This window comes from Chiloscyllium plagiosum, unplaced genomic scaffold (assembly GCF_037043375.1).
Source record: "Chiloscyllium plagiosum isolate Xiang-an unplaced genomic scaffold, Cpla_swu_hap1 HiC_scaffold_4, whole genome shotgun sequence".
NCBI lineage: Eukaryota > Metazoa > Chordata > Chondrichthyes > Orectolobiformes > Hemiscylliidae > Chiloscyllium > Chiloscyllium plagiosum.
The window spans coordinates 140,451,237-140,477,585 of record NW_028270142.1 but is presented as its reverse complement, the minus strand read 5'-3'; the positions used below and the strand labels follow the sequence as shown (position 1 = coordinate 140,477,585).

The 26,349-nt window shown below is 43.7% G+C and overlaps 2 protein-coding genes across 5 annotated transcripts in view; one reads left to right on the top strand and one right to left on the bottom strand.

The window, feature by feature from the left end:
* Positions 1–776: 776 nt before the first annotated feature.
* On the bottom strand, positions 777–20,137 carry rida (reactive intermediate imine deaminase A). Of its 2 annotated transcripts, none has more exons than XM_043687649.2 (6): positions 20,040–20,137; positions 12,099–12,204; positions 7,153–7,207; positions 6,258–6,326; positions 3,144–3,199; positions 777–1,093 (listed from the first exon to the last, which is right to left on the bottom strand). In XM_043687649.2, the coding sequence occupies exons 1-6, from the start codon at positions 20,102–20,104 to the stop codon at positions 1,019–1,021; spliced, it is 426 nt and encodes a 141-aa protein (XP_043543584.1). In that variant the 5' UTR covers positions 20,105–20,137; the 3' UTR covers positions 777–1,018. The 2 variants fall into 2 exon arrangements, with proteins under 2 accessions (XP_043543584.1, XP_043543585.1); XM_043687650.2 differs by lacking the exon at positions 20,040–20,137 and adding an exon at positions 18,748–18,866.
* Positions 20,138–20,247: 110 nt separating this feature from the next.
* The window catches only part of pop1 (POP1 homolog, ribonuclease P/MRP subunit), a 63,079-nt gene continuing 56,977 nt past the window's right edge, over positions 20,248–26,349 (top strand). The window contains exon 1 of one of the 3 annotated variants that reach the window (XM_043687652.2): positions 20,248–20,341. The gene's annotated coding sequence lies outside the window, so the exon portion shown is untranslated. Of the gene's footprint in view, positions 20,342–20,533; positions 20,554–20,748; positions 20,768–26,349 lie in introns of those variants that run through there. The other 2 variants (XM_043687654.2, XM_087986725.1) reach the window with 2 other exon arrangements.

Genomic DNA, 26,349 nt, shown 5'->3' with positions numbered 1-26,349 from the left:
CTGAACTGAACTGAGTGGAACTGAAGTGAATCAAATTGAACGGAACAAAATGGAACTGAGCTAAATTGAATTGAAATGGACGGAACTGAATTGAACTACACTGAATTGACTGAACTGAAATTAACTGAAACGAATTGAACTGAATTAAGCATAATGTAACACATGTATTGGGCCAAGCAGTGGAATGTGGTGTAAAATTATGTCCCAATACATGTGTGAATCATAATGTAACACATGTATTGGGCCAAGCAGTGGAATGTGGTGAAACGGTTAAAAATTATGTCCCAATACATGTGTGAATCTAACCGGAATGGAGGTGTTGCTTAGTCCCGTGTGAATCTTATTACACACCTCCCCGTGTGAATCTTCTTATCTGTATGTAACCAGAATGGAATGTGTTTTTAAGCCTTGCTCTGCTGTTCACATGAATGTTTATATCTGGAAAAGAGTATATCAGCTGGAAAGGTCTCCAGTTCGGTGAGTCTGCTCCGGGGTTACGTTTAACCGCCGAGCGTGGGTTGTTGGCAACCGCTCTACGAGAACTGACGGCTCCCAGTTCCGGTAACATGTAGAGTGAGTATAAGCCAGACCCGTTGGTTGTGGCGACGCTGCGGGGAATAAAATGCCCATATTCTAGCAGACTCGCCTCTTGGTCATTTGTTCTGTGTCAGACTACTCTCCTACGAACCTGACCTTGAGAATTTTTTTAAAACACTAGCCCAGAGTCTTTTCAGAAAAATGAAGAACAAGTCATCAATAAACAAACAAGCTCAGTGTTTCATTTCACATTCCGTGTATTAAGCAAAACTTCAATTACTAGAAATCAAGCACCATTAGTTGCTGAAAAATAATGACTCTCTTTACAGACAATTAAAGGTTGAAAAACAGTATTCATTTTGAAAACTGCCTCATTTACATATTATTGAGCCATACAAGACTGATTTTTAAATTTTTTAAAGTATAAAATCAGAGTTCAGTGATTTCCTTCAATTATGCATCCACATTGACAGTCGCTATTTCACAATTTCTGATCCAAGGCCCCATCTACAATAGGTCCCAATACAGCCACAGCTTCAATCTCAACTCTGCCCCCCTGCAAAGAAAACACAAAATAAAACTCAGAGTAGGAACAAATACTTGATCTCTAAACATGTTCCAGTAACAAGGACTCTATGAAACACAGCAACCCATTAATTCTGATGGGATCACAAAAGCCAAGTTACCCAGAAGTTGTAACACAACAAGTCATTCAAACACAAATGTCTCTGCTGACTTATGTTTCACATGAGTCTCCTCCCACCTGATCAGAATAACCTCTCTTTTGTTTTTCATCTCGGTTCAGCTTAAATGAGTCTATGCTATTAACCTCAGCTACTCTGGCACAAAACTCTGGTGCAGCTGCACTTGGAGTATTGCATACTGTTCTGGTCACCACATTACAGGAAGGATGTGGAAGCTATGGAAAGGGTTCAGAGGGGATGTACTAGGATGTTGCCTGATACAGAGAGAAGGTCTTATGAGGAAAGGCTGAGAGAATTGAGGCTCTTTTCATTAGAGAGAAGAAGGTTGAAAGGTGACTTAATAGAGACATACAAGGTAATCAGAGGGTTAGATAAGGTGGACAGTGAGAGCCTTTTTTGTCAGATGGTGATGGCTAGTACCAGGATGATAGATATAGGACAATTGTTAGAGGTAGTTTCTTTATTCAGAATTGTAGGGGCGTGGAACACCCTGCCTGCAACAGTAATAGACTCGCCAACTTGAGGAGCATTTAAATGGTCATTGGATAAATATATGGTTGAAATGGAATAGTGTGGGTTAGATGGGCTTCAGATTGGTTCCACAGGTCGGCGCAACACAGAGGGTGGAAGGGCACGTACTGTGCTGCAATATTCTAGGTACTCCCGGTGGTAAGTGTCCTCCAAATTCTCACCACTTTGAAGGGTGAAAGTGTCTCTCCTGAATTCCCTATTTGATTTAGTAGTGATTATAGGGGATTGTGGTAATATCAATAGATTAGTAATCAAGAAGCTGAGGCTGATGGTCTGGAGGACATTACATCCAAATCCCACTACGTTAGCTGATGAAACTTTGGTTCAATTAGTAAATCTTAAATCGAAAACTTGTCCCTGGCATGGTGATCATGACAATTGATTGTCACAAAAATACATGCTTTAGGGCAGGGAAATCTGCTGTCCTTACCCAGCCTGACCTACATGTGACTGCAGACACACATCAACTCTTAACTGCCCTTTGAAATGGCCACACATTGAAGGACAAGTAAGGATAGACAACAAATGCTGGTGTGGCCAGTAACACCCACATGCCAAGGACGAAGAAAAAGTGACCTTGTCCAGATGGCCTGTGGTTTGGAACTCCATTCAAATAGACACTTTATTTTACTTTTACCCAGAAGGAAGTAGTCACCATTGGCCTGTCAGACCATGAGAGTGAGGTGGCGGTTTCACCGAGGGGTCAGGCTAGGGGTTAGGTTGAGAAGGAGAGTCCTTTCTGGTAACCTCAGCTGTTGTGGGAATTGAACCCAAACTGTTGGTATTGCAAACTAACCAACTGACCCACATTTCTTGGTAATTACATTGTGAGGCAGTTGAGCAAAGAAAAATGCACACTTGGACATTACCTTGCCTTCTTATTGGACATTGGGAAGAACGAGGCTAAGGTCAAAATCAATTTTAAAAACTGTAAATGTGAAGTGACAGGCAGAGAAATAAAGATTTGGGAGCCTTATGGCTACTGCACTGGAATCAACCAAGAGCTTGACAATTTAAATCTTACCATGGCAAACTGTTAACATTAATCCATAATTATGGCATTTTGCCATCACCAAAAAATAAACACAAAATCATCTGGACTTTTGTTTAGCTAGATCCATGCAGGAAATTGAGATTCTGATTCATATTGAGAGAGACTACATTTCCAGTGTTTTTGTATTTTCATCCCTCAAAATATTACAAGAGCAATTTCTTGTTTTTTAAAATGCTACTCAATTATTAACATTACTCTGGCAAGAAAAGCTAATCTAATCTTTCAACATTTCCCAATTCCTGTACAATACCTTGGGTCAGTTTGCTAATAGAAGCTATCAATTGTCACAAATAACCAAAGCAGCAGCAGCAGCTTACCCGAGGCAATGCAGCAACCTGGTAGGCAGCTCTGGCTGGGAAGTTCGTCACAAAGTCTAAGAAAGAAACAAGTTTATTTACAAAGTATGACAGCAAAGAAACAGATCATTCAATCCAATGCTGTATGTCAGTATTTATGATGTAATGAAAGATGTCAATTTTTTTTTTAAATGAAAAGAATCTGGATTTTAAACAAGTAGCATATAGGTGTTTGTCTACTTCTGTCAGTCTTTTCAGAATCACAATTTCAAACCAGCATGTGTCAGAGAGCAGGTCTCCTGGAGTGTTAATGGAAGTTTGGTTTCAGATTGTGGTCTTAATGCAGGAGAAGATAATTTTCCCATTAGTAGAAGTGCCAATAACCAGGGGACATATATTTAAGGTAAGAGGGAGACAGCTAAGACCAGAGTTGAAGAAAAATAGTTTCACTCGGAGGGTGGTGGGAGTCTGGACCTCAATGCTTGAAAGGGTGATTGAGTCAAAAAGTCTGGTTACATTTAAGCAGTATTTAGATATCCACTTGCATTGCCACAACATCCAGGGATATGGACCAAGAGATGGAAAACAGGATCATCAGACCTTTGTTAACTGACATGGACATATTGGGCCGAATGGCCTCATTCTATTTTGTAAATATCTATTTGAAAATGATTTAGAGTCATAGAGATGTACAGCATGGAAACTGACCCTTCGGTCCAACCCGTCCATGCCGACCAGATATCCCAACCCAATCTAGTCCCACCTGCCAGCACCCGGCCCATATCCCTTCAAACCCTTCCTATTCATATACCCATCCAAATGCCTCTTAAATGTTGCAATTGTACCAGTCTCCACCACATCCTCTGGCAGCTCATTCCATACACGTACCACCCTCTGCGTGAAAAAGTTGCCCCTCAGGTCTCTTTTATATCTTTCCCCTCTCACCCTAAACCTATGCCCTCTAGTTCTGGACTCCCCCACCCCAGGGAAAAGACTTTGCCTATTTATCCTATCCATGCCCCTCATAATTTTGTAAACCTCTATAAGGTCACCCCTCAGCTTCCGATGCTCCAGGGAAAACAACCCTGGCCTATTCAACCCCTCCCTGTAGTTCAGATCCTCCAACCCTGGCAACATCCTTGTAAATCTTTTCTGAACGCTTTCAAGTTTCACAACATCTTTCCGATAGGAAGGAGACCAGAATTGCACGCCTCACCAATGTCCTGTACAGCCGCAACATGATCTCCCAACTCCTGTATTCAAAACTCTGACCAATAAAGGAAAGCACACCAAACGCCTTCTTCACTATCCTATCTACCTGCGACTCCACTTTCAAGGAGCCATGAACCTGCACTCCAAGGTCTCTTTGTTCAGCAACACTCCCAAGGACCTTACCATTAAGTGTATAAGTCCTGCTAAGATTTGCTTTCCCAAAATTCAGCACCTCGCATTTATCTAAATTAAACTCCATCTGCCACTTCTCAGCCCATTGGTCCATCTGGTCCAGATCTTGTTGTAATCTGAGGTAACCCTCTTCACTGTCCACTACACCTCCAATTTTGGTGTCATCTGCAAACTTACTAACTGTACCTCTTAAGCTCGCAGCCAAATCATTTATGTAAATGACAAAAAGTAGAGGGCCCAGCACCGATCCTTAAATTTACACAAAAGGTTTGAAATCAGGTTGAGGGAATCCTAGTTGAAGCTACATGCAAGAATAGTTTCATCTCGAAAATTAATTTTATTCAGAACAGTTAAGAGAACAAGTTACCTCAATGTCAGGGTTGTAACTTGTGAAAACGTTCAGAGCAGGAGTGTTTGGTTACAAACCTGCATGGACATTTAAAGCTAAGAAAATCTAAGATTTCAGGGGAGGGTTTATTCCAGGACTTTACAGTTCGTAGAACAGGAATTGAGGAAAACACTGTAGGCCAAACCTACAGATTTTTACAGGAAAAAGAACTTTATCTGGTTTTGAGCCGTTGTAAAGTGACAGTACTGGGAAATATACAATATCTTATCATTTGTTTTGAAACCTTTCAAACAGCATTTGGTTAACTTGCTTGGTTTATCTTATTTTCATTCTTTTGAAAAATGAACTTTATAATCCTTGTCCGATTCATGTGTCATTGAAAGATTGTCATGTTAAGTAAAAGATCTATCAAACCTGATTTCATTCTGGAATCTGAGTAGCCCAGTAGGAACGTCAGCTTGGATCATAACAATGGCTCACATGCCCTTCTTCATTTAGCTTTCTCTTTAATGCATAATACTGCTAACCTCAACTAAAGACAAATGTCTTATACATGAACAGGAATATATTTTATATAAATTGAAATAACTTAGACTGAGATCCTATGACAGAGACTGGTTGGAAAGTCTTTCAGTATTGCAGCTAAACAGCACCACCAAAGTATCACTTCAATATTCACTGGCATGGACCATCATTCACAGAAATTCCCCATCACTGCTGTGCATAAATAGGAGATCTGTGCTTGTCTCAATAGGGAGTGCAGCAAGTGATCTTTAGGAGATTGGCAGGGTAGATACTTTGAAAGTGTGGTGCTGGAAAAGCACAGCAGGTCAGGCAGCACCTGAGGAGCAGGAGAATCGACGTTTTAGGCATAAACCCTTCATCAGGAATCCTGATGAAGCGTTAATGCGTGAAACATTGAATCTCCTGCTCCTCTGATGCTGTCTGACCTGCTGTGCTTTTCCAGCATCCCACTCTTGACTCTGATCTCCAGTCCTCACTTTCTCCCAGGGTAGATACTTCCCCTGGCTCAACAATCTAGAACTACAGATCAGAGTCTCAAAGTAAAAAGTCAACACTTTGGACTGAGTTGAGGAGAAATCTCTTCACTCAGCGAGGTGAGAATTTTTAGAACGTTCTATCTCAGACAGTTGTCAATGTTCAGTCATTGAGCCCATCCAAGGCTGAGTATGAGTGACTTTTGGATGCTAATTAAATCAAGGAATAGGAGAATACACAGTAAAGTGAAGTTGAGATAAAAATTTAACCTCATCTTACTAACATGGAACAAGCCTTAGGACTCAGTCTACTCCTGCTCCTAGTCCTTCTGTTGTTATGCTTGCACTGTTATAAACATATACAAACATGGGCTGTATACTCACATTGCTTGTAAACCTCATTAACAGAGTTGAAGTCATTGATGTCCGCGAGCAAAACTGTTGTTTTTACAACTAGTTATAAACGAAAAAGAAACCTTCAGTCAGTCAAAGTTTTACACAATTTCTTTAGAATTTCTATTTTCCAAAGCATGGCTTAAATAATATTTCTGGCTAAATTGTGAAATAAATTAAGTTACTGCCATACAGAAAATATTTCTCAATTAAACACGTTTAAATTAAAACAGAAAATGACCAGAGCATAGACTGGGTTTAGGTAACATTGCAGAAAGAGAAACAAACATGACCTCTCAGTTCTGATCTTAAATATTAACTTTGTTTTTATTCATTCATGGGATAGGCCAGCATTTATTGCCCATCCCTAATTGACCAGAAGGCTGTTAAGAGTCAACCACATTGCTACTGGTCTGGAGTCACATACAGGCCAGACCATCTAAGGATGCTAGTTTCCTTCCCTAAACAATATTAGTGAACCAGATGGGTTTTTCTAACAATTGACAATCATCATCATTAGACTATTGATTCCAGATTTTTTAAAAAGTGAATTCAAATTTCATCATCTGCTGAGTGGTCCCCAGAATATTATCGGGTCTTTGAATTAGCAGTCCAGTGACAAGACCGTCACATTCCCCTATTGTGTCTTCTCCACAGATGCTGCATGTTTTCCATATCTTTCATTCTTATTTTAGGAACTCCAACATCTAGAAGTATTAAGCTTTTGTTTCAAAATTTCCCCATTCCAACAAAAAGTAGATGTGATGATGTTCCTTGCTTAGCACCAATCATTTAACACAATCCCTCCCTACTTTGGACTTCCTGACTTAAGATTCAAAACTCTTCTGATCATCAAAAACAGGAATACCAGATTTTAGCTTCATACCATTATTGTAGTTACAGTTTGCAGCCTTCAGTATCTCTCCCATGTTGATGAGAGCCTGCCAAAAAATAAGAACATCACAAATGAGTTTCTGATAATCATTCATTTCTTAGTGGCAGAGTGGTTCAGTGGTTAGCACTGCTGCCTCACAGCACCAAGGATCGATTCCAGCCTCGGGCAACTGCCTGTGTGGAGTTTGTACATTCTCACTGTGTCTGCCTGGGTTCTCTCTGGGTGCTCTGGTTTCCTCCCACAATCCAAAGATGTGCAGGTTAGGCGAATTGGCCGTGCTAAATTGCCCATAGTGTTCAGGGATGTGTAGGTTAGATGCATTAGTTAGGAGTAAATGTATAGTCATAGGTTTCAGGAATGGGTCTGGGTGGGTTAATCCTTGGAGGGTCAGTATGGACTTGTTGGGCTGAAGGGCCTATTTCCACAGTGCAGGGATTCTATGATTCTTTATTGCAGATCTGATTAGTTTCTTATAATCTGTTACCAAAAGATTTTCTCCACTTATCTCCTTTTAAGATTACAAATGATTTAAATAGCTACAACTTTTCGAGGGGAACATTATTATTTTAGAGTCCTGGATTGTGATATGGTTCATAACTAGGAGCATAACCTGCACACCCAAATATACAAATATTCTTCAAAGATTGGGTTATAATGACTCAAAACTGCATACATATTAAAATGTTGTTGTGGTTCTGTTCACCGAGCTGGGAATTTGTGTTGCAGACGTTTCATCCCCTGTCTAGGTGACACCCTCAGTGCTTGGGAGCCTCCTGTGAAGCGCTTCTGTGATGTTTCCTCCGGCATTTATAGTGATTTGTAACTGCCGCTTCCGGTTGTGAGTTCCAGCTGTCTGTTGCAGTGGCCGGTATATTGGGTCCGGGTCGATGTGCTTATTGATTGAATCTGTGGAGGAGTGCCATGCCTCTAGGAATTCCCTGGCTGTTCTCTGTTTGGCTTGCTCTATAATAGTAGTGTTGTCCCAGTCGAACTCATGTTGCTTGTCATCTGAGTGTGTGGCTACTAAGGATAACTGGTCATGTCGTTTCGTGGCTAGTTGGTGTTCATGGATGCAGACCATTAGCTGTCTTCCTGTTTGTCCTATGTAGTGTTTTGTGCAGTCCTTGCATGGGATTTTGTACACTACATTGGTTTTGCTCATGCTGGGTATCGGGTCCTTCGTCCTGGTGAGTTGTTGTCTGAGAGTGGCTGTTGGTTTGTGTGCTGTTATGAGTCCTAGTAGTCTGGCTGTCAGTTCAGAAATGTTTTTAATGTATGGTAGTGTGGCTAGTCCTTTGGGTTGTGGCATGTCCTCATTCCGTTGTCTTTCCCTTAGGCATCTGTTGATGAAATTGCGCGGGTATCTGTTTTTGGCGAATAGATTGTAGAGGTGTTCTTCTTCCTCTTTTTGCAGTTCTGGTGTACTGCAGTGTGTTGTGGCCCTTTTGAACAGTGTCTTGATGCAACTCCTTTTGTGCCACGAAACGACATGACCAGCAATCCTTAGTAGCCACACACTCAGATGACAAGCAACATGAGTTCGACTAGGACAACACTACTATTATAGGACAAGTCAATCAGAGAACAGCCAGGGAATTCCTAGAGGCATGGCACTCATCCACAGATTCAATCAATAAGCACATCGACCTGGACCCAATATACCGACCACTGCAGCGGACAGCTGGAACTGACAACCGGAAGCGACAGATACAAATCACTATAAATGCCGGAGGAAACATCAAAGAAGCACTTCACAGGACGCTCCCAAGCACTGAAGATGTCACCTAGACAGGGGATGAAATGTCTGCAACACAAATTCCCAGCTCGGTGAACAGAACTACGACAACGAGCACCCGAGCTACAAATCTTCTCCCAAACTTTGAATATTAAAATGTTTCATCAAGGGCAGATGGTGGTGTACTGGTAATGTCATTGGACGAGTTATCCAGAGGACTATGGGCATATGCTCTGGAATACAAGTTCAAGTTGGACCATAATGGCTGGATTTGGGAATTTGTAATATAAAACTAGTCTGAAAAACTATAAATGCTTCCCATAACAACCCATCTGGCTCACTCATGGCCTTTAGGGCAGAAAATATACTGTCCTTACCCTTCAGGAAGCATGATTAAGGGCTCTCCCCTCCCTATATCGATGGAGTCAGAGTGAAGATGGTCAAGAGCGTGAAGTTGCCATCGTGAATCTGTCCTGGTCCACCCAAATTGATGAGCCAGTCAAGAAAGCAGAGAAGTGCCTCTACTTCCTCAGGGGGTTAGGGAAATTTGCCTTGTCCATAAAGACACTTTCCAATTTTTATAGATGCACCATAGAAAGCATTCTAAGTGGATCCATCACAGCTTGGTACGGCAAGTGCTCTGCCCATGACAGTAAGAAACTACAGAGAGTTGTGAACACCACCCAATCCATCACGCAAGTGAATCTTTCATCCATTGATTCCGTCTATATTTCCCACTGCCTCAAAAAGGCAGCCAATGTAAATAAATATGCTTCCCATCCGCTAATAATCTCCGTCAACCTCTTCTGTCTGACAGAAGATACAAAAGCTTAAACACACGTACCAACAGATTCAAGAACAGCTTCTTCCTCGCTGTTATTAGACTTCTGAGTGGACCTCTCAAATGCAAAATTAATATTGCTCTTGCTCTTTGTGCACCATTTCTGCAGCTGCAACGTTATATTCCTTGCTCTGTTCTATCACCCTAATGCACTTTTTATGGAGAGATCTGCATGCAAAACAAAACTTTTCACTGTACCCAATTACATGTGACAATAATTTTTTTTTTTTTTTTTTTTTTTTTTTTTTTTTTTTTTTTTTTTTTTTTTTTTTTTTTTTTTTTTTTTTTTTTTTTTTTTTTGTTCAACAAATGCTGGCCTTGCCAGAGACATCCACATTCTCTTAAAGGACAAAGAGGAAAAAGTAGCTATGCCTCATGATGCATGAAAATAATTCTCATTAATTCTAGCCCTGTAGGTCCAGTGAAAACTGATTTACTTTTGCATCCACCAGTGTAGTAAGATTCAAGTTACTTTTGACTAAAGAGTCCAAAGGACTACAACAAGAGAAGAGTGTCGAACCTTAGGACGTGTACACGTGGTCAATATTGAATGATTAATTACATGCAGTAAGGAAGGTCTAGTAACTAAGCAAAAGGCAGAAACATCTCTGATTATCACTGCTCCAGCATTCGTCTAGACCAAACATCACTACTTGATGAATCCAAAGAGCAGCAGGGTAACCAGGAACCTTTCAGGGAAACCATGGGTCAGGTGGAGAACATGGTCAAGAAGTTATTTTATGCCGGTAAAACCAAAGAACGGAAAGAATGAGGGAAGTGAGATGTTCACAAAATTAAAGTTCTGGAAATGATTGAACTATGAATCATTCGATGGGCTGAATAGCCTCCTTCTGTATTATAGGGATTCTATGATTCAATAAAGAGCAGTCAGAGCTATTTATAGTTATATATAAATGCAGCTCCAGCAACAGCTGGTGTGCTGTGCATAATTTGGGCTTTGGGAAGGAAGTGAAGGCTTTGAGTAAGATAGAGAAGAAATATGCAAAAATGCTATGAATGATCAAATTTTGCCAAAAGTCTGGAGATGATAGGGCTGTTTTCTTTAAATGAGCAAAGGTTAAAGAAGATTTGATAGTGGCGTTTAAGATGAGGGTTCCAGAGACAGTAAGTAAAGAGAAATGGTTTCTGATGACTGAAGAAACAATAACTAGAGGGCACAGGTTTCCAGTGATTGCCAAAAAGGACCAGAGGTGACACAAGGAAAAACATTTTTAAATAATGAAAGCTCATGGCCGATAGTGGTGGGTACAGATTCAATCATGGCTTTCAAAATGGCTGATTAGATTCCCTACAGTATGGAAACAGGCCCTTCAGCCCAACAAGTCCACACCGACCCTCCAAAGAGTAATCCACCCAGATTCGTCCCCCTAACCTGTATTTACCTCTGACTAGTGCAACTAACACTATGGGCAATTTAGCACGACCAATTCACCTAACATGCTCACTGTGGGTGAGGAAACCGGAGCACCCAGAGGAAACCCACACAGACACGGGGAGAATGTGCAAACTCACACAGACAGTTGCCTGAGGCTGGAATCGAACCCAGGTCCCTGGTGCTGTGAGGCAGCAGTGCTAACCATTGAGCCATATATATGTGCGCTATATATGTGCGGAGGACATAAACAGTGCAGAAAAATAGCAAGAAAGTGGACCTAACTGATTTGCTCAATGAAGGAGTCAGCATAGACTTGACAGACCTAATATCCTCTATAGCTGGAAATGTGTTGCTGGAAAAGCGCAGCAGGTCAGGCAGCATCCAGGGAACAGGAGAATCGACGTTTCGGGCATAAGCCCTTCTTCAGGCCTGAAGAAGGGCTTATGCCCGAAACGTCGATTCTCCTGTTCCCTGGATGCTGCCTGACCTGCTGCGCTTTTCCAGCAACACATTTCCAGCTCTGATCTCCAGCATCTGCAGACCTCACTTTCTCCATAATATCCTCTATAGGTTTTTTTTAAGATTCCCTATAGTATGGAAACAGGTCCTTTGGCCCAACAAGTCTACACTGACCCTCCGAAGAGTGACGCACCCAGACCCATTCCCCTGCTCTATATTTACCCCTGACTAATGTACCTAACACTATGGGCAATTTTAGCTTGGCCAATTCACCTGACTTGCACATTTTGGATCGTGGGAGGAAACCGGAGCACCTGGAGAGACCCCAGGCAGACACGGGGACAATGTACCAACTCCGTATAGACAGATGCCCGAGGCTGGAATCGACGCTGGGTCTCTGGCGCTGTGAAGCAGCAGTGCTAACAACTGAACCACCGTGCTGCTTAGGTGCTGTGGTATTCTATGAACATGCAAGGATTTTGTTGTTAATGAAGTTAAGACATCACCTGCTTTGCTTCCTGTGCTGTTCCTCCAGTTACAAGCTGCCCAGTTGCAGGATCCAACCCCAGTTGACCAGAAATGTACATGGTTCGATCCACCACCACTGCTTGGCTGCAAAACACAATTATAAAAGACAAAGTGGATATAGTCATAAGACATACCAAAGAACAGTACAGGAAGCAGAGACCTTCTCAAGGGCAACTAATGGCAACCATGTAACTGTTGTCAATTGCTGTGAAAAGCTATCTAATTCACAAGTGTCCTTTGGAGAAGGATACCTACCATTACAGCAATGTGATTGCTATGAAATGCCCGCTGAAATGGCATAGCAAACCAGTCAATTCAAGCGCCAATTAGGATCGGTAAGAAATTCTGGCCCAGCTAGCAACACCTACATCTCATGAATGTATTAAAAATAAAATAAGTTTTGAATAAGATGTTCAAGAGATTGGGCATTAATACAGACCAGGCTGCCATGATAGCATCAGGCACACTGATCAGTTCAATGGCCCCATATCCACAGGGTTTGCTGAGATGATCTTTTTGCTTGGCAAGATTTGCTACTTTCCAATCTCTCTTCTTCATGTACCTATCACTTGTTGCAGGATGTACAGAACAACTGGTTCATAACTTAAAAATTCCCTAACTTATAGAGTAATAGAGATGTACAGCATGGAAACAGACCCTTCAGTCCAACTTGTTCATGCCGACCAGATATCCCACCCCAATCCAATCCCACCTGCTACACCCGGCCCATATCTCTCCAGACCCTTCCTATTCACACACAATTGCAACATTTAAAAGGCATCTGAATGGGTATCACATCCTCTGGTAGCTCATTCCACACACGAAAAAGATGCCCCTCCATGAAAAAGATGCCCCTTAGGTCACTTTTAAATCTTTCCCCTGTCACCCTAAATTAATGTCCTTTAGTTCTGGACTCCCCCACCCCAGAGAAAAGACTTTGCCTATTTGCCCCATCCATGCCCCTCATGATTTTATAAACCTCTATAAAGTCACCCCTCAGCCTCTGATGCTCCACCCTATTCAACCTCTCCCTATAGCTCAAATCCTCCAAACCCGGCAACATCCTTGTAAATCTTTTCTGAACCCTTTCAAGTTTCACAACATCTTTCCAATTGGAAGGAGACCAGAATTGCACGCAATATTCCATAAATGGCCTAACCAATGTCCTGTGTAGCTGCAACATGGCCTTCCAAGTCCTGTACTCAATACTCTGACCAATAAAAGGAAAGCATAACAAATGCCTTCTTCACTATCTTATCTACCTGCAACTCCACTTTCAAGGAACTATAAACCTGCGCTCCAAGGTCTCTTTGTTTAGCAACACTCCCTCGGACCTTACCATTAAATGTACTAGCCCCGCTAAGATTTGCTTTCCCAAAATTCAGCACTGTACATTTATCTGAATTAAACTCCATCTGGCACTCCTCAGCCCATTGGCCCATCTGATCAAGATCCTGTTGTAATCTGAGGTAATCCTCTTCGCTGTCCACTACACCTCCAATTTTGGTGTCATCTGCAAACTTACTAACTGCACCTCTTATGCTCACATCCAAATCATTTATATAAATGATGAAAAGTAGTGGACCCAGAATCAATCTGTGTCGCACTCCACTGGTTACAGGCCTCCAGTCTGAAAAACAACCCTCCACCACCACCCTCTGTCTTCTACCTTTGAGCCAGTTCTGTATCCAAATGGCAAGTTTTCCCTGTATTCCATGAGATCTAACCTTACTAATCAGTCTCCCATGGGGAATCTTGTCGAATGCTTTACTGAAGTCCATAAAGATCACATCCACCACTCTGCCCTCATCAATTCTCTTTGTTACTTCTTCAAAAAACTCAATCAAGTTTGTGAGACATGATTTCCCATGCACAAAGCCATGTCGACTACCCCAATCAGTCTGTGCCTTTCCAAATACATGTACATCCTGTCCCTCAGGCTTCCCTCCAACAACTTGCCCTCCACCAACATCAGGTTCATTGGTCTGTAGTTTCCTGGCTTGTCCTTACCACCTTTCTTAAAGAGTGGCACCACATTAGCCAGCCTCCAGTCTTTTGGCACCTCACCAGTGACTAATGATGATACAAATATCTCAGCAAGAGGCCCAGCAATCACTTCCCTAGCTTCCCACAGAGTTCTAGGGTACACCAGATCAGGTCCTGGTGATTTATTCACTTTAATGCATTTCAAGACATCCAGCACATCCTCCTCTATAATATAGTCATTTTTCAAGATGTAACGATCTATTTCCCTACATTCCATATCTTTTTCCACAGAAAGTACTGATGCAAAATACTCATTTAGTATCTCCCCCCCACCCCCCCATCTCCTGCAGCTCCACACAAAGGCCATCTTGTTGATCTTTGACAGACCCTATTCTCTCCCTAGTTAGCCTTTTGTCCTTAATGTATTTGTAAAAACCCTTTGGATTCACCTCAACTCTATTCGCCAAAGCTATGTAATTTCTCTCTTAAGTATACTCCTACTTCCTTTATACTCTTCTAAGGATTCACTCGATCTATCCTGTCTATATCTGAAATGTGCTTCCTTCTTTTTCTTAACCAAACCCTCAATTTCTCCAGTCATCCAGCATTTCCCATACCTATCAGCCTTCCCTTTCACCCTAACAGGAATATCCTTTCTCTGGACTCTTGTTATCTCATTTCTGAAGGCTTCCTATTTGCCAGCTGTACCTTTACCTGCGAACATCTACCCCCAATCAGCTTTTGAAAGGTCTTGCTTAATACCATCAAAATTGATTAAAAACATTTTCCCAGTTCAGTCCGCAATCAAAAATACAGAAAATATTCCATGTTACAGACTAATCAGTTCTCCCTTCCTAACAACACCTACATCGCCAGTACCTACATCTGAAAGACTGGGTTTAAGGTAGGATCACTATTCTCCTCAAGGGCAATCAGGAATGGAAAAAGAAGTGTTCACCTAGTTAGCAGGGCCCACATCCTGTGACAGATAAAAATGGAGTAGGATAAGCCATCTGGAGCTCATCTGCTCCACCCGTTTTATTCTCTTTTTTCCTCTTTTTTTTCTTACTTCTTCTCTCACAACCTCCGATGATTCCTGACGGCCCTCGGCCTGGCATGGCGTCCTCCCGGCCCATTGTGGCATCCTCTCTCCGGTGTGGTGGTCTGAAGTGATCATCCAGCCTCATAATCGTCAAGGTGAAGCCCAGCACAGTCAGGAGTCAAGGCCCGGTGTGGACTGGAAGCTAAGTACTAGCGTGGTCTGTTGTTCTGAACTCATTTCTGTAATGCTAGACATTTTATTTCTCTCTTGTCTAAGATCTTGTAACTAAAGAAGCTGTACCAAGGTACCTTGTTACCTAAGATGGCGCTGTAAGTGGCAACATATAAACTTTTCACAATACTCACCCAGTATGTGTGACAATAAAGGTAAGTCAATTCAATTCGAAATTGGCAAACACAGAACAAATGCTAATGTAGAAATTAAATAGCAGGCCTTTCCAATGTTACACTCATAAAACATGGTAAAACTTTAGCTAAAGATAGAGTCACCATAGCCCTACTCGAGCTCAGGGCTGCTTGCTCATTACAAAGAAATGACTAGTTCTATGTAAAGACACAGCATCCGAGGAGGAGAATCGATGTTTTGGGCATAAGCCCTTCTTCAGGAATGAGACTGGTGTGCTGTGGCTCTGTTCGCCGAGCTGGAAGTCTTTGTTGCAAACGTTTCGTCCCCTGGCTAGGCGACATCATCAGTGCTTGGGAGCCTCCTGCGAAGCGCTTCTTTGATGTTTCCTCCGGTGTTTATAGTGGTCTGTCCCTGCCGCTTCCGGTTGTCAGTTTCAGCTGTCCGCTGTAGTGGTTGGTATATTGGGTCCAGGTCGATGTGTTTGTTGATGGAGTTTGTGGATGAATGTCATGCCTCTAGGAATTCCCTGGCTGTTCTCTGTCTGGCTTGCCCTATGATAGTAGTGTTGTCCCAGTCGAATTCATGTTGCTTGTTGTCTGCATGTGTGGCTACTAAGGATAGCTGGTCGTGTCGTTTCGTGGCTAGTTGGATGTTCATGTATGCGGATTGTTAGCTGTCTTCCTGTTTGTCCTATATAGTGTTTTGTGCAGTCCTTGCATGGTATTTTGTACACTACATTAGTTTTGCTCATGTTGGGTATCGGGTCCTTCGTTCTGGTGAGTTGTTGTCTGAGCGTGGCTGTTGGTTTGTGTGCCGTTATGAGTCCTAGGGGTCGCAGTAGTCTGGCTGTCAGTTCCGAGATGCTCCTGATGTATGGTAGTGTGGCTAGTCCTTTTGGTTGTGCTATGTCCTCGTTCCGTGGTCTTTCCCTTAGGCATCTGTTGATGAAGTTGCGCGGGTATCCGTTTTTGGCGAATACCTTGTATAGGTGTTCCTCTTCTTCTTTTTGCAGTTCTGGTGTACTGCAGTGTGTTTGTGGCCCTTTTGAATAGTGTCCTGATGCAGCTTCGTTTGTGTGTGTTGGGTTGGTGGAAGGAGGTGAGGGTGAGAGTGATAGGCCGGAGAGGGGGTAGGGGCGGAGAGGTCGGGAAGAAGATTGCAGGTCAAGAGGGCGGTGCTAAATCCGAGGGTTGGGACTGAGATAAGGTGGGCGGGGGGGGGGGGGGGGGGGGGGGGGGGGGAGGGAAATGAGGAAGCTGGAGAAATCTACATTCATCCCGTGTGGTTGGAGGGTTCCTAGGCGGAAGATGAGGCGCTCTTTCTCCAGGCATCATGTGGCCAGGGTCTGGCGATGGAGGAGGCCAAGGACCTGCATGTCATTGGCGGAGTGGGGGGGGGGGGGGGGGGGGGGGGGGGGGGGGGGGGGGGGGGCTAAAGTGTTCAGCCACGGGGCGGTTGGGTTGGTTTGTGCGGGTGTCCCAGATGTGTTCCCTGAAACGTTCCACGATGGACATCCAGTCCCTATACACTTCCATCCCCCATCATGAAGGCCTCCAAGTCCTCCGCTCTTTCCTCTCCCACCGACTGACACCCTCCTTTGACTGACTGAACTGGTCCTCACTCTTAACAACTTCTCCTTCCAATCCTTCCACTTCCTCCAAACTAAAGGAGTAGCCATGGGCAACCGCATGGGCCCCAGCTATGCCTGCCTCTTCGTCGGATATGTGGAACAGTCCATCTTCCGCAGCTACACTGGCACCACCCCCCACCTTTTCCTCCGCTACATCGATGATTGTATTGCCGCTACCTCGTGCTCTCACGAGGAGGTTGTACATTTCATCCGCTTTACTAACACCTTCCACTCCGACCTCAAATTTACCTGGACCGTCTCAGACTGTTCCCTCCCCTTCCTAGACCTCTCCATTTCTATCTCGGTCGACCGACTCAACACAGACATTTCCTACAAACCGACCGACTCCCACAGCTACCTAGATTACACCTCTTCCCACCCTGCCCTGTAAAAGTGCCATCCCATATTCCCAATTCCTCCGCTCCGCCGCATCTGCTCCCAGGAGGACCAATTGCACTACCAAACAACTCAAATGGCCTCCTTCTTCAAAGACTGCAATTTCCCCACCGACGTGGTTCGCAATGCTCTCCACCACATCTCCTCCACTTCCCGCACCTCCGCCCTTGAACCCCACCCCTCCAATTGCCACTAGGACAGAACCCCACTGGTCCTCACCTTCCACCCCACCAACCTCCGGATACATTGTATCATCCTCCATCATTTCTGCCACCTCCAAACAGATCCCACCACCTGGGATATATTTCCCTCTCCACCCTTATCAGCATTCAGGAGAGACCACTCCCTCCGCGACTCCCTCGTCAGGTCCACACCCCCCACCAACCCAACCTCCACTCCTGGCACCGTCCCCTGCAACTGCAAGAAGTGCAAAACTTGCGCCCACACCTCCCCCCTCACCTCCCTCCAAGGCCCCAAAGGATCCTTCTTTATCCATCGCAAATTCACCTGCATCTCCACACACATCATTTACGGTATCCACTGCACCCGATGTGGTCTCCTCTACATTGGGGAGACAGGCCGCCTACTTTTGGAACGTTTCAGGGAACACATCTGGGACACCCGCACAAATCAACCCAACCGCCCCGTGGCTGAACACTTTAGCCCTCCCCCCACACTCCGCCAATGACATGCAGGTCCTTGACCTCCTCCATCGCCAGACCCTGGCCACACGACACCTGGAGGAAGAGCGCCTCATCTTCCGCCTAGGAACCCTCCAACCACACGGGATGAATGTAGATTTCTCCAGCTTCCTCATTTCCCCTCCCCCCACATTATCTCAGTCCCAACCCTCGGATTCAGCACCGCCCTCTTGACCTGCAATCTTCTTCCCGACCTCTCCGCCCCCACCCCCTCTCCGACCTATCACCCTCACCCTCACCACCTTCCACCTATCGTATTCCCAGCACCCCTCCCCCAAATTCTCTCCCCTCTACCTTTTATCTCAGCTCACTTGGCACACCAGCCTCATTCCTGAAGAAGGGCTTATGCCCGAAACGTCGATTCTCCTGCTCCTCGGATGCTGCCTTGCTTGCTGTGTTTTTCCAGCACCACATTTTTCAACTCTGGTACTCCAGCATCTGCAGTCCTCACTTTCTCCTCGTTCTACGCAAACCCAATAACTTAATCTTATGGCTTCCTATGGTACCTGTAAACTCCAAATCTAATCGGAGCTTTGGGAGTATACACGTAAACCAGTTTTGTAGCCATCGTCGATTTTGTCCTCGTTCCAGGCTTTCAGTATCAGATTAATATTACAGCAAGAAACTGACCTTTGGAGTACACGATTGTGAAAACAACATTGTTGCCAAGAATCTACGTCGCACATTTTCTAGTGCTGTTCATGACTGTTTTGTCAGAAAAAAATTTTGTTTCCAGACATTGAAAGTAATTTTTGTCTTATTTGCTGAATTTATTTAGCCTTTTTACCCTTTGACCCTTTTATATTCCTTTCTCGGTCACTTCTTTTCAATGATTTTACATTGAATTATTCCTATATACATTTGCTACAGACTGCAGGACTCTGTAATGGTTCTTCAATTTGACTGGTTAATAAACTACAGTCACTTCATCTGCTTAATGCAGAGGTACTATTCTCAGTAATATTAAACAACACACATTGCAACAGCATAATCCATAGAATCTGGGCCACAGAACCTCATTTCTCTAACTATGGATGTCAAATTACTGTGCTAAGATTACAAAATTCAGGCACAAATTGGCTGCTCAACGGTCAGAGATTACTAAATGCAAAATAATTATTTCCGTGCTACTTGTGAGACTTTGCTCTGCATAAACTGGCTGCTGTGAATCTGGCTTTACAGCAGTGGGACTAAAAGTGCCCCATTGCTTGTAGTTAGACTCTGGAACACTTTCTGTTCATTGCAAGCTGAGTGGAAAAGTAAAAACGTATTGACCTCGAAGTTCTTTAAACCATTTGGAATATATGGTAGAAGTAAAAGCTCTTCCCTCATGTTACAGCGTTCAAACAGTTCCATGATCGGAGATGGGGAAGCGCCATAAGATTTCAAAGGACTTTGCTCTGTGCAGCAGTTGGGTGCATCCACTTATTTTAAAGTTAGAATTTGCATTTATCTAGCTCCATTCACAACTCCCAAAAATGCTGTATTGAGCGATTAAGTTATTCCAAAGTGTTATAATGCAAGAGCAAAGTTTATAATTGGTTTTAAAAGGAACTATTTAATTAAAAAAAAATATGGTCACAAAATCGTTATGGCGCAGGAGGCGGCCATTCGGCCCATTAAGCCTGTACGGGCTATTCAAAACGAGCATCATTATCAGTTGCCAATTTTCTGCATTTTTCCAATACCTTGGGCACTATTTCCATCCAAATAATCATCCAATGCCTTACAAAAGTTTTCAACCGCCAACATTGTTTCAAAATAATAACGGGGCTAATCTCAATCCTCAGGAAGTTACCTGTAGGGACCAATTGCCCCCGGTGCCTTGCTGGTACTGACGATCCTTCTCACCCAAGCTGCCATGGTATCCCTTTCCAGCTGATCCACCAGCAAACACTGCGCATGCGACACCTGGCCCGCGGTGCAGCACGGGGTTTGTAGTCCCGAATTGGACACATCTCCCAGAATGCCATTCTCCGCGCAGCCGCGGTGACTCACGAGGGACCGTTGGTGTGTGGGATAGTGTTGCGGGGCGGCCGCTGCTGTGGGCAACGGCTCAGTTAACTCTGGACTTCGTTCTGAAGCCAGCCTAGATCTTCGGTATGTTATCGCTTGTAATTCGGAATATATTCTTGTATAATAAGCTGATGTTAAGGGTATAGGGAAAGCCGTTTATAATACATCCCGCGTGTGCGGTGCGATGCCAGTTGTCATGCGCACTCGGCTGCCCATTAATCACGTGTCACCTTACCCTGAACCTTGCAAGATATCCCAAACCTCAGCTGGTGTCTGACTGTCTCTCTCTTTTGGAGGTGAGGAAGGTGGGTGTAGATTGAGCTGTATAATTGGGACTAAAATATGAGAGAAGAAAGTGAGGACTGCAGATGCTGGAGATCAGAGCTGAAAATGTGTTGCTGGAAAAGCGCAGCAGGTCAGGCAGCATCCAAGGAACAGGAAAATCGACGTTTCGGGCAGAAGCCCTTCTTCAGGAATGAGGAAAGTGTGTCCAGCAGGCTAAGATAAAAGGTAGGGAGGAGGGACTTGGGGGAGGGGCGTTGGAAATGCGATAGGTGGAAGGAGGTCAAGGTGAGGGCGATAGGGCCCACACCTCCCCCCTTACTTCCCTCCAAGGCCCCAAGGGATACTTCCATAGCTGCCACAAATTCACCTGCACCTCCACACACATCATTTATTGCATCCGCTGCACCCGATGTGGCCTCCTCTATATTGGGGAGACAGGTCGCCTACTTGCGGAACGTTTCAGAGAACACCAACCAACCCAACCACCCCGTGGCTCAACACTTCAACTCCCCCTCCCACTCCACCAAGGACATGCAGGTCCTTGGACTCCTCCATCGCCAGACCATAGCAACACGACGGTTGGAGGAAGAGCGCCTCACCTTCCGCCTAGGAACCCTCCAACCACAAGGGATGAACTCAGATTTCTCCAGTTTCCTCATTTCCCCTCCCCCCACCTTGTCTCAGTAAAATCCCTCGAACTCAGCACCGCCTTCCTGACCTCTCTGCCCCACCCCACTCCGGCCTGTCACCCTCACCTTGACCTCCTTCCACATATCGCATTTCCAACGCCCCTCCCCCAAGTCCCTCCTCCCTACCTTTTATCTTAGCCTGCTGGACACACTTTCCTCATTCCTGAAGAAGGGCTTATGCCCAAAACGTCGATTCTCCTGTTCCTTGGATGCTGCCTGACCTCCTGCGCTTTTCCAGCAACACATTTTCAACTAAAATATGAGAAACAATTAAACTTCAAGGCGTTCTTAATAAAAATACAGAAAGTTGATTTTAGGATTGGCAGGCCTGCCCTAAAAGGTAAGAACAATGACTGCAGATGCTGGAAACCAGATTCTGGAGTAGTTCTTCAAGGCAGGCATCCTTGTATTTCTGATGAAGGGCTTTTGCCCGAAACGTTGGATTTTCCTGCTCCTCGGATGCTGCCTGAACTGCTGCGCTTTTCCAGCAGTACTCTACTCCAGGCCTGCCCTAAGAGGAGAGATTGATTTGACTGGGCCTAGAGTGAGAAAGGATCTGATTGAAATGTACAAAAATCCAAAAGAACTGCTCCATCTTGATGCAGGAATGGTGTCTTCCCCTGCTTTGGCATATAGAACCAGGACACTCGGTCTCTGAATGCAGAATTGGCTCTAGGACTGAAATGAAGATACATCTCTTCACTTGAAAGGTAGTGAACTTGTGGAATTTACTACTTTAGAAGGCTGTGGAAGCTAAGACGTTGAATATATTCAGCAAAAGTTATCCTCTTTAGATTTCAAAGGCATCAAAAAGTATGGGGAAAAAGTGGGGATATCTTTTTGAGTATAGGATCAGCTGCATATTCAATGGCAGAGTAGGCTAGAAGGGCCAAATTGCCTGCACCTGCACCTGCTCCTGGTTTCTGTATCTAAAAGTGGTTAGCAAATTTTCTCTTATCCAGTTAACTGTCCAGAAGTAACATTGTGTTGAGGCTCTGTCACCACTGAATGGGAATGAGCCTTAATGAACATGTAAATTCTCTTTGCTGTGCTGCCAAATGTTCATCCCTTCACAAACATCTCAAGAACAGATGATCAGTTCGTTGTTTGGGAAGTTTGCTTTAGGTGTGCAAACTAGCTACTGAGTTTTCCACATTTAAAAAATGAATATACTTAAAAATATTTTTATTATTCTAAACACTTTGGGACATTGATGTCACAAAAGGTGGTATACGGATGCAAGTGTTTAAATGTCTGCAATTTTGCGGGTTGTGCCATCTTACATTTTCTAATTGTCAGGGGATAAAATAATGGATTTTGATAAAATAATAAAAACAGATCTGAAATCTGATTTCTTTAAATAGCTATGTGTATATATTGGAGGGTTTTCTTCAAATCCACCCATATTTGCAACAATAATTCAAACTCCAGTTCAATATTTTTGTCCAGCAACATTTTTTTGACTTAAACAGATCCAAGGTTAAATCGCAGCCTTGCAAAAAAAAGGTGGTGTGAGACTGCTGAAGTGATTCATTGCAGTAAGAGATCCATGGGTTGGGTTGCAGGTGAAAGGAGAAGGATTTATCAGACTCATTTTAATTGAGTCAAAATATTTATTTGTACTTATCGTTAATAATTGGAATTGAGCCAAACAAATTTCACTCCCTCATTTTGATTCCGTATATTGCATTGTATTGGCGACTGTCCCAATTTTCTTGCAAGATATTTAGCAGCAACTGGGGCAGAAAGAGTGCCCAAAATATAGGCATTGCTATGCTGTTGAACTTCAATGATTCCATTCCCTTACATTGCAGGGCATGAAGTGGCTTTGTTTTTCTTAGGATGTAGGAGCAGGCCGTACGCACTGATAATCTCAATAATTGAACTTCATGGCTGCTTGGATTTGTTAAATTCCGAAGATTTACAATCTCAAGTGAAAACATTTCTCCAGCTCAGTTTTTAAATGGCTGACCCCACTATCTTAAGATAATGAACTTTAATTCTGGATTTTCCAGAAACAGGGGAGAATGGTTTTTCAGTATTTATGCTGCTGTGCCTGCTAAGAATTCTACAATTTGATGGCATCGCCCTTGTACACCCAAGTAGGTTCATTCAACTTGACCTTTGCTCATAGGATAATTCTCTCATTTATTGGAGAGTCCAATAGGTGTTTGTTGCACCCCCTCATAGACAAGTATATCTTTCCTTTTCTAAAGTGACCAGAATTGTGCACAGTACTGCAGATATGGTCTCACTGAAGTCTGTATAATTGAAAATGAGAAGTGGCCCTTGATCTGGCCCTACCATTCAATATTATCGCTGATCTGATTGTTACCTACCTACCTGCTTTGCCCCCATAACAATTCACTTTGTTGTAAGTCAAAATTTGTCTTTATTCGAACTTAAATATATTAATGACCAAGCCTCCGTTGCTCTGAGGCAGGGAACTCCAAGAATTAACAGCCCTCCGAGAGATGAAATTGCTCCTCATTTCTGTTTTAATTGGGGAAACCATTTATTTTGAAAATGGTCTACCTAATTGTAGATTTCCAATGAGACAAAGTCTCTTGACATCTAACCTGTCAAATACTCAGTCTCATATGTTTCAATAAGAGTACCTGTCATTTTTTTAAATAACAATGTGTTTCGGCCCAATGTGCTCAAACTTTCTTCGAAGAAAAACCCTCATCCCAGAAATCAGCCTAGTGAATCTTCTCACTCTTAGGGGGAGAAAGTGAGGACTGCAGACGCTAGAGATCAGAGTCGAAAGTGTGGTGCTGGAAAAGCACAGCAGGTCAGGCAGCATCCGAGGAGCAGGACAATTGACGTTCTTGATGAGGGCCTTATGCCCGAAACGTCAATTCTCCAGCTCCTTGGATGGTGTCTGATCTGCTGTGCTTTTCCAGCACCACACTTTCGACTTCACACTCTTATGTGCCAAACTACCTGCAGTAAAGGTTCACATACTATTTAACTTCCTAATTGCAGGTAGTACCTGCATGTTGAGACCACAACTATTTGTTATTGATACAGATGAAGGAACTGGGAACGTTGTTTCTAAATTCGTAGATGACAAAAATAGGTGCAGGGACAAGTAGTGTTGAGAAAGCGGGGAGGACTTGCTAAGAGAGTGGACAAAGAATGCAACATGGGAAAGTGAGGAATGATGGACTTTGGTAGGAAGAATAAAGGCATTTTTTAAAATGGGTAATTACTTTGGAAATCTGAAGTACAAAGGGACTTGGGAATCATAATTCAGGATTTTCTTAAGGTTAACACTCAGGCTCAGTTGGCAGTTAGGCAAATACAATATTCACATTCATTTTAGAAGGGTTGAATACAAGACCAGAGATGTACTGCTGAGGCTGTATCATGGATTTTTGAAGAGTAAAGGGATTAAAGATTATTGTGGCGGACGGGGCAGTGCGGTTAAACAGGATTGGGGGTGGGGGTTGGGCAGGGGTAGGGTGGGGGGGGTGGGGTGGATGGGCGATGGGGGTTCTGATGGGGTTGGGAGTCAGACGGGGTTGAGTGGGTGAACGAAGGGCGGGGGTCTCATGCACGGTGTGCTGCTGCTTAGTCTCCTAAACAGGAAGCAGACTTAGCAAGTGCTCGATGTGCCAATTCCATTGGACTGATGGGGGGGGGGGGGGGGGGGGGCTTCAGCATTGCTGCAGGTCCCTTACGCATGTGTGTGTTTGCTCAGAAACAAACCCTGAGACAGAGAGGGAGCAAGGCAGGCACAGCGAGGAAAAAGGACACATCTGAAAACTGAGTCCTAGAGGAGAGGCATTGAATCAATTAACCGAATAATCAATTATCCGAACGAAATAGTGTCCACCCATCTCGTTCGGAAAATCGAGGTTCCTCTGTATATTCAAGGCTGAGATGATTAATCAGTAAGCAAATCAACGATCATATGGAAAAAGTTGGAAAGTGGAGTTGAGGATTATCAGATCAGCCATGAGCTCATTGATTGGGGGAACTGACTGAATGGGCTGAATGGCTTACTTCCACACCTCATGATCTCTGGGTCATTCCAGAATCTAATGAAATTTGGAAGGTCATAATCAATATAGCAAATCCTACTCTCCAGAAGAAAGTATTGGCATTTCTTTAACATATGTAGGGGATTTATGGGGTAGTGATCATACTCCAGGTATGGTCTCACCAAGGCCCTGTATTATGTGCAAGTTTGGTCTCCTTAAGGAGGAAGAATTTTCTGGCTATGAAAGGAGTGCAGAAAAAGTTTGCCAAGTTGATTCTTGGGATGGCTGGACCGACAGTGAAGAGAGACTAGACTAGTTAGGACTATATTCACTTAGCACTTGCTCAGTCCGCTCCCTGTTCAGGAGACTAGGCAGTAGCACACCCTGTGTGAGCCCCCGCCCCTGTCCAACCCCCCCACCAGGAAGAGTCAAGGGTTATCACATGAAAACCTAAAAAAAATCTAATATGGCTAAACAGTGCAAATGCTGGAAGGGTGTTCTTTATGACCAGGGAGTCCACAACCAGAAATCACAGTTAAGGATATAGGGTAGGTCATTTAGGACTGAGATAAGAAATTTCTTCACCCAGAGAGTGGTGGACCTATTGAATTTTCTGTTGCAGAAAGCAGTTAAAGCCAAAAAGTTGAATGTTTTCAAGAAGCACTTAAATATAGTTCTTACGACTAAAGAGATCAAAGAAAGCAGGGACAGGGTACTGAGTTGGATAATTAGCAATGATCATACTCCATGGCAAAGTAAGCTTGAAGGGCTAAATGTCTTATTACTCCCATTTTCTATGTTTCTCTATGGTGTCCCTACCTCCGGACCAGGAGGACTAAGTTCAAGTCCAAAGGCATGTAATGGCACCTCTGAAAAAATTTTCCAACCCATGTCAAAGAAATAGCTACATCATAGAATGATTCGCAAATGAGGCTGTTTGTCCTGTATTCTCTGTGCTGGCTCTTTGAAAAAGTAGCAGGTCAGGCAGTATCCAAGAAGCAGGAGAATCGACATTTCGGGCATGAGCCCTGAAGAAGGGCTGTGCTTTTCCAGCAACACATTTTCAGCTCTGATCTCTAGCATCTGCAGTCCTCACTTTCTCTCTGAAAGAGTAATCTGCATAGTCCCA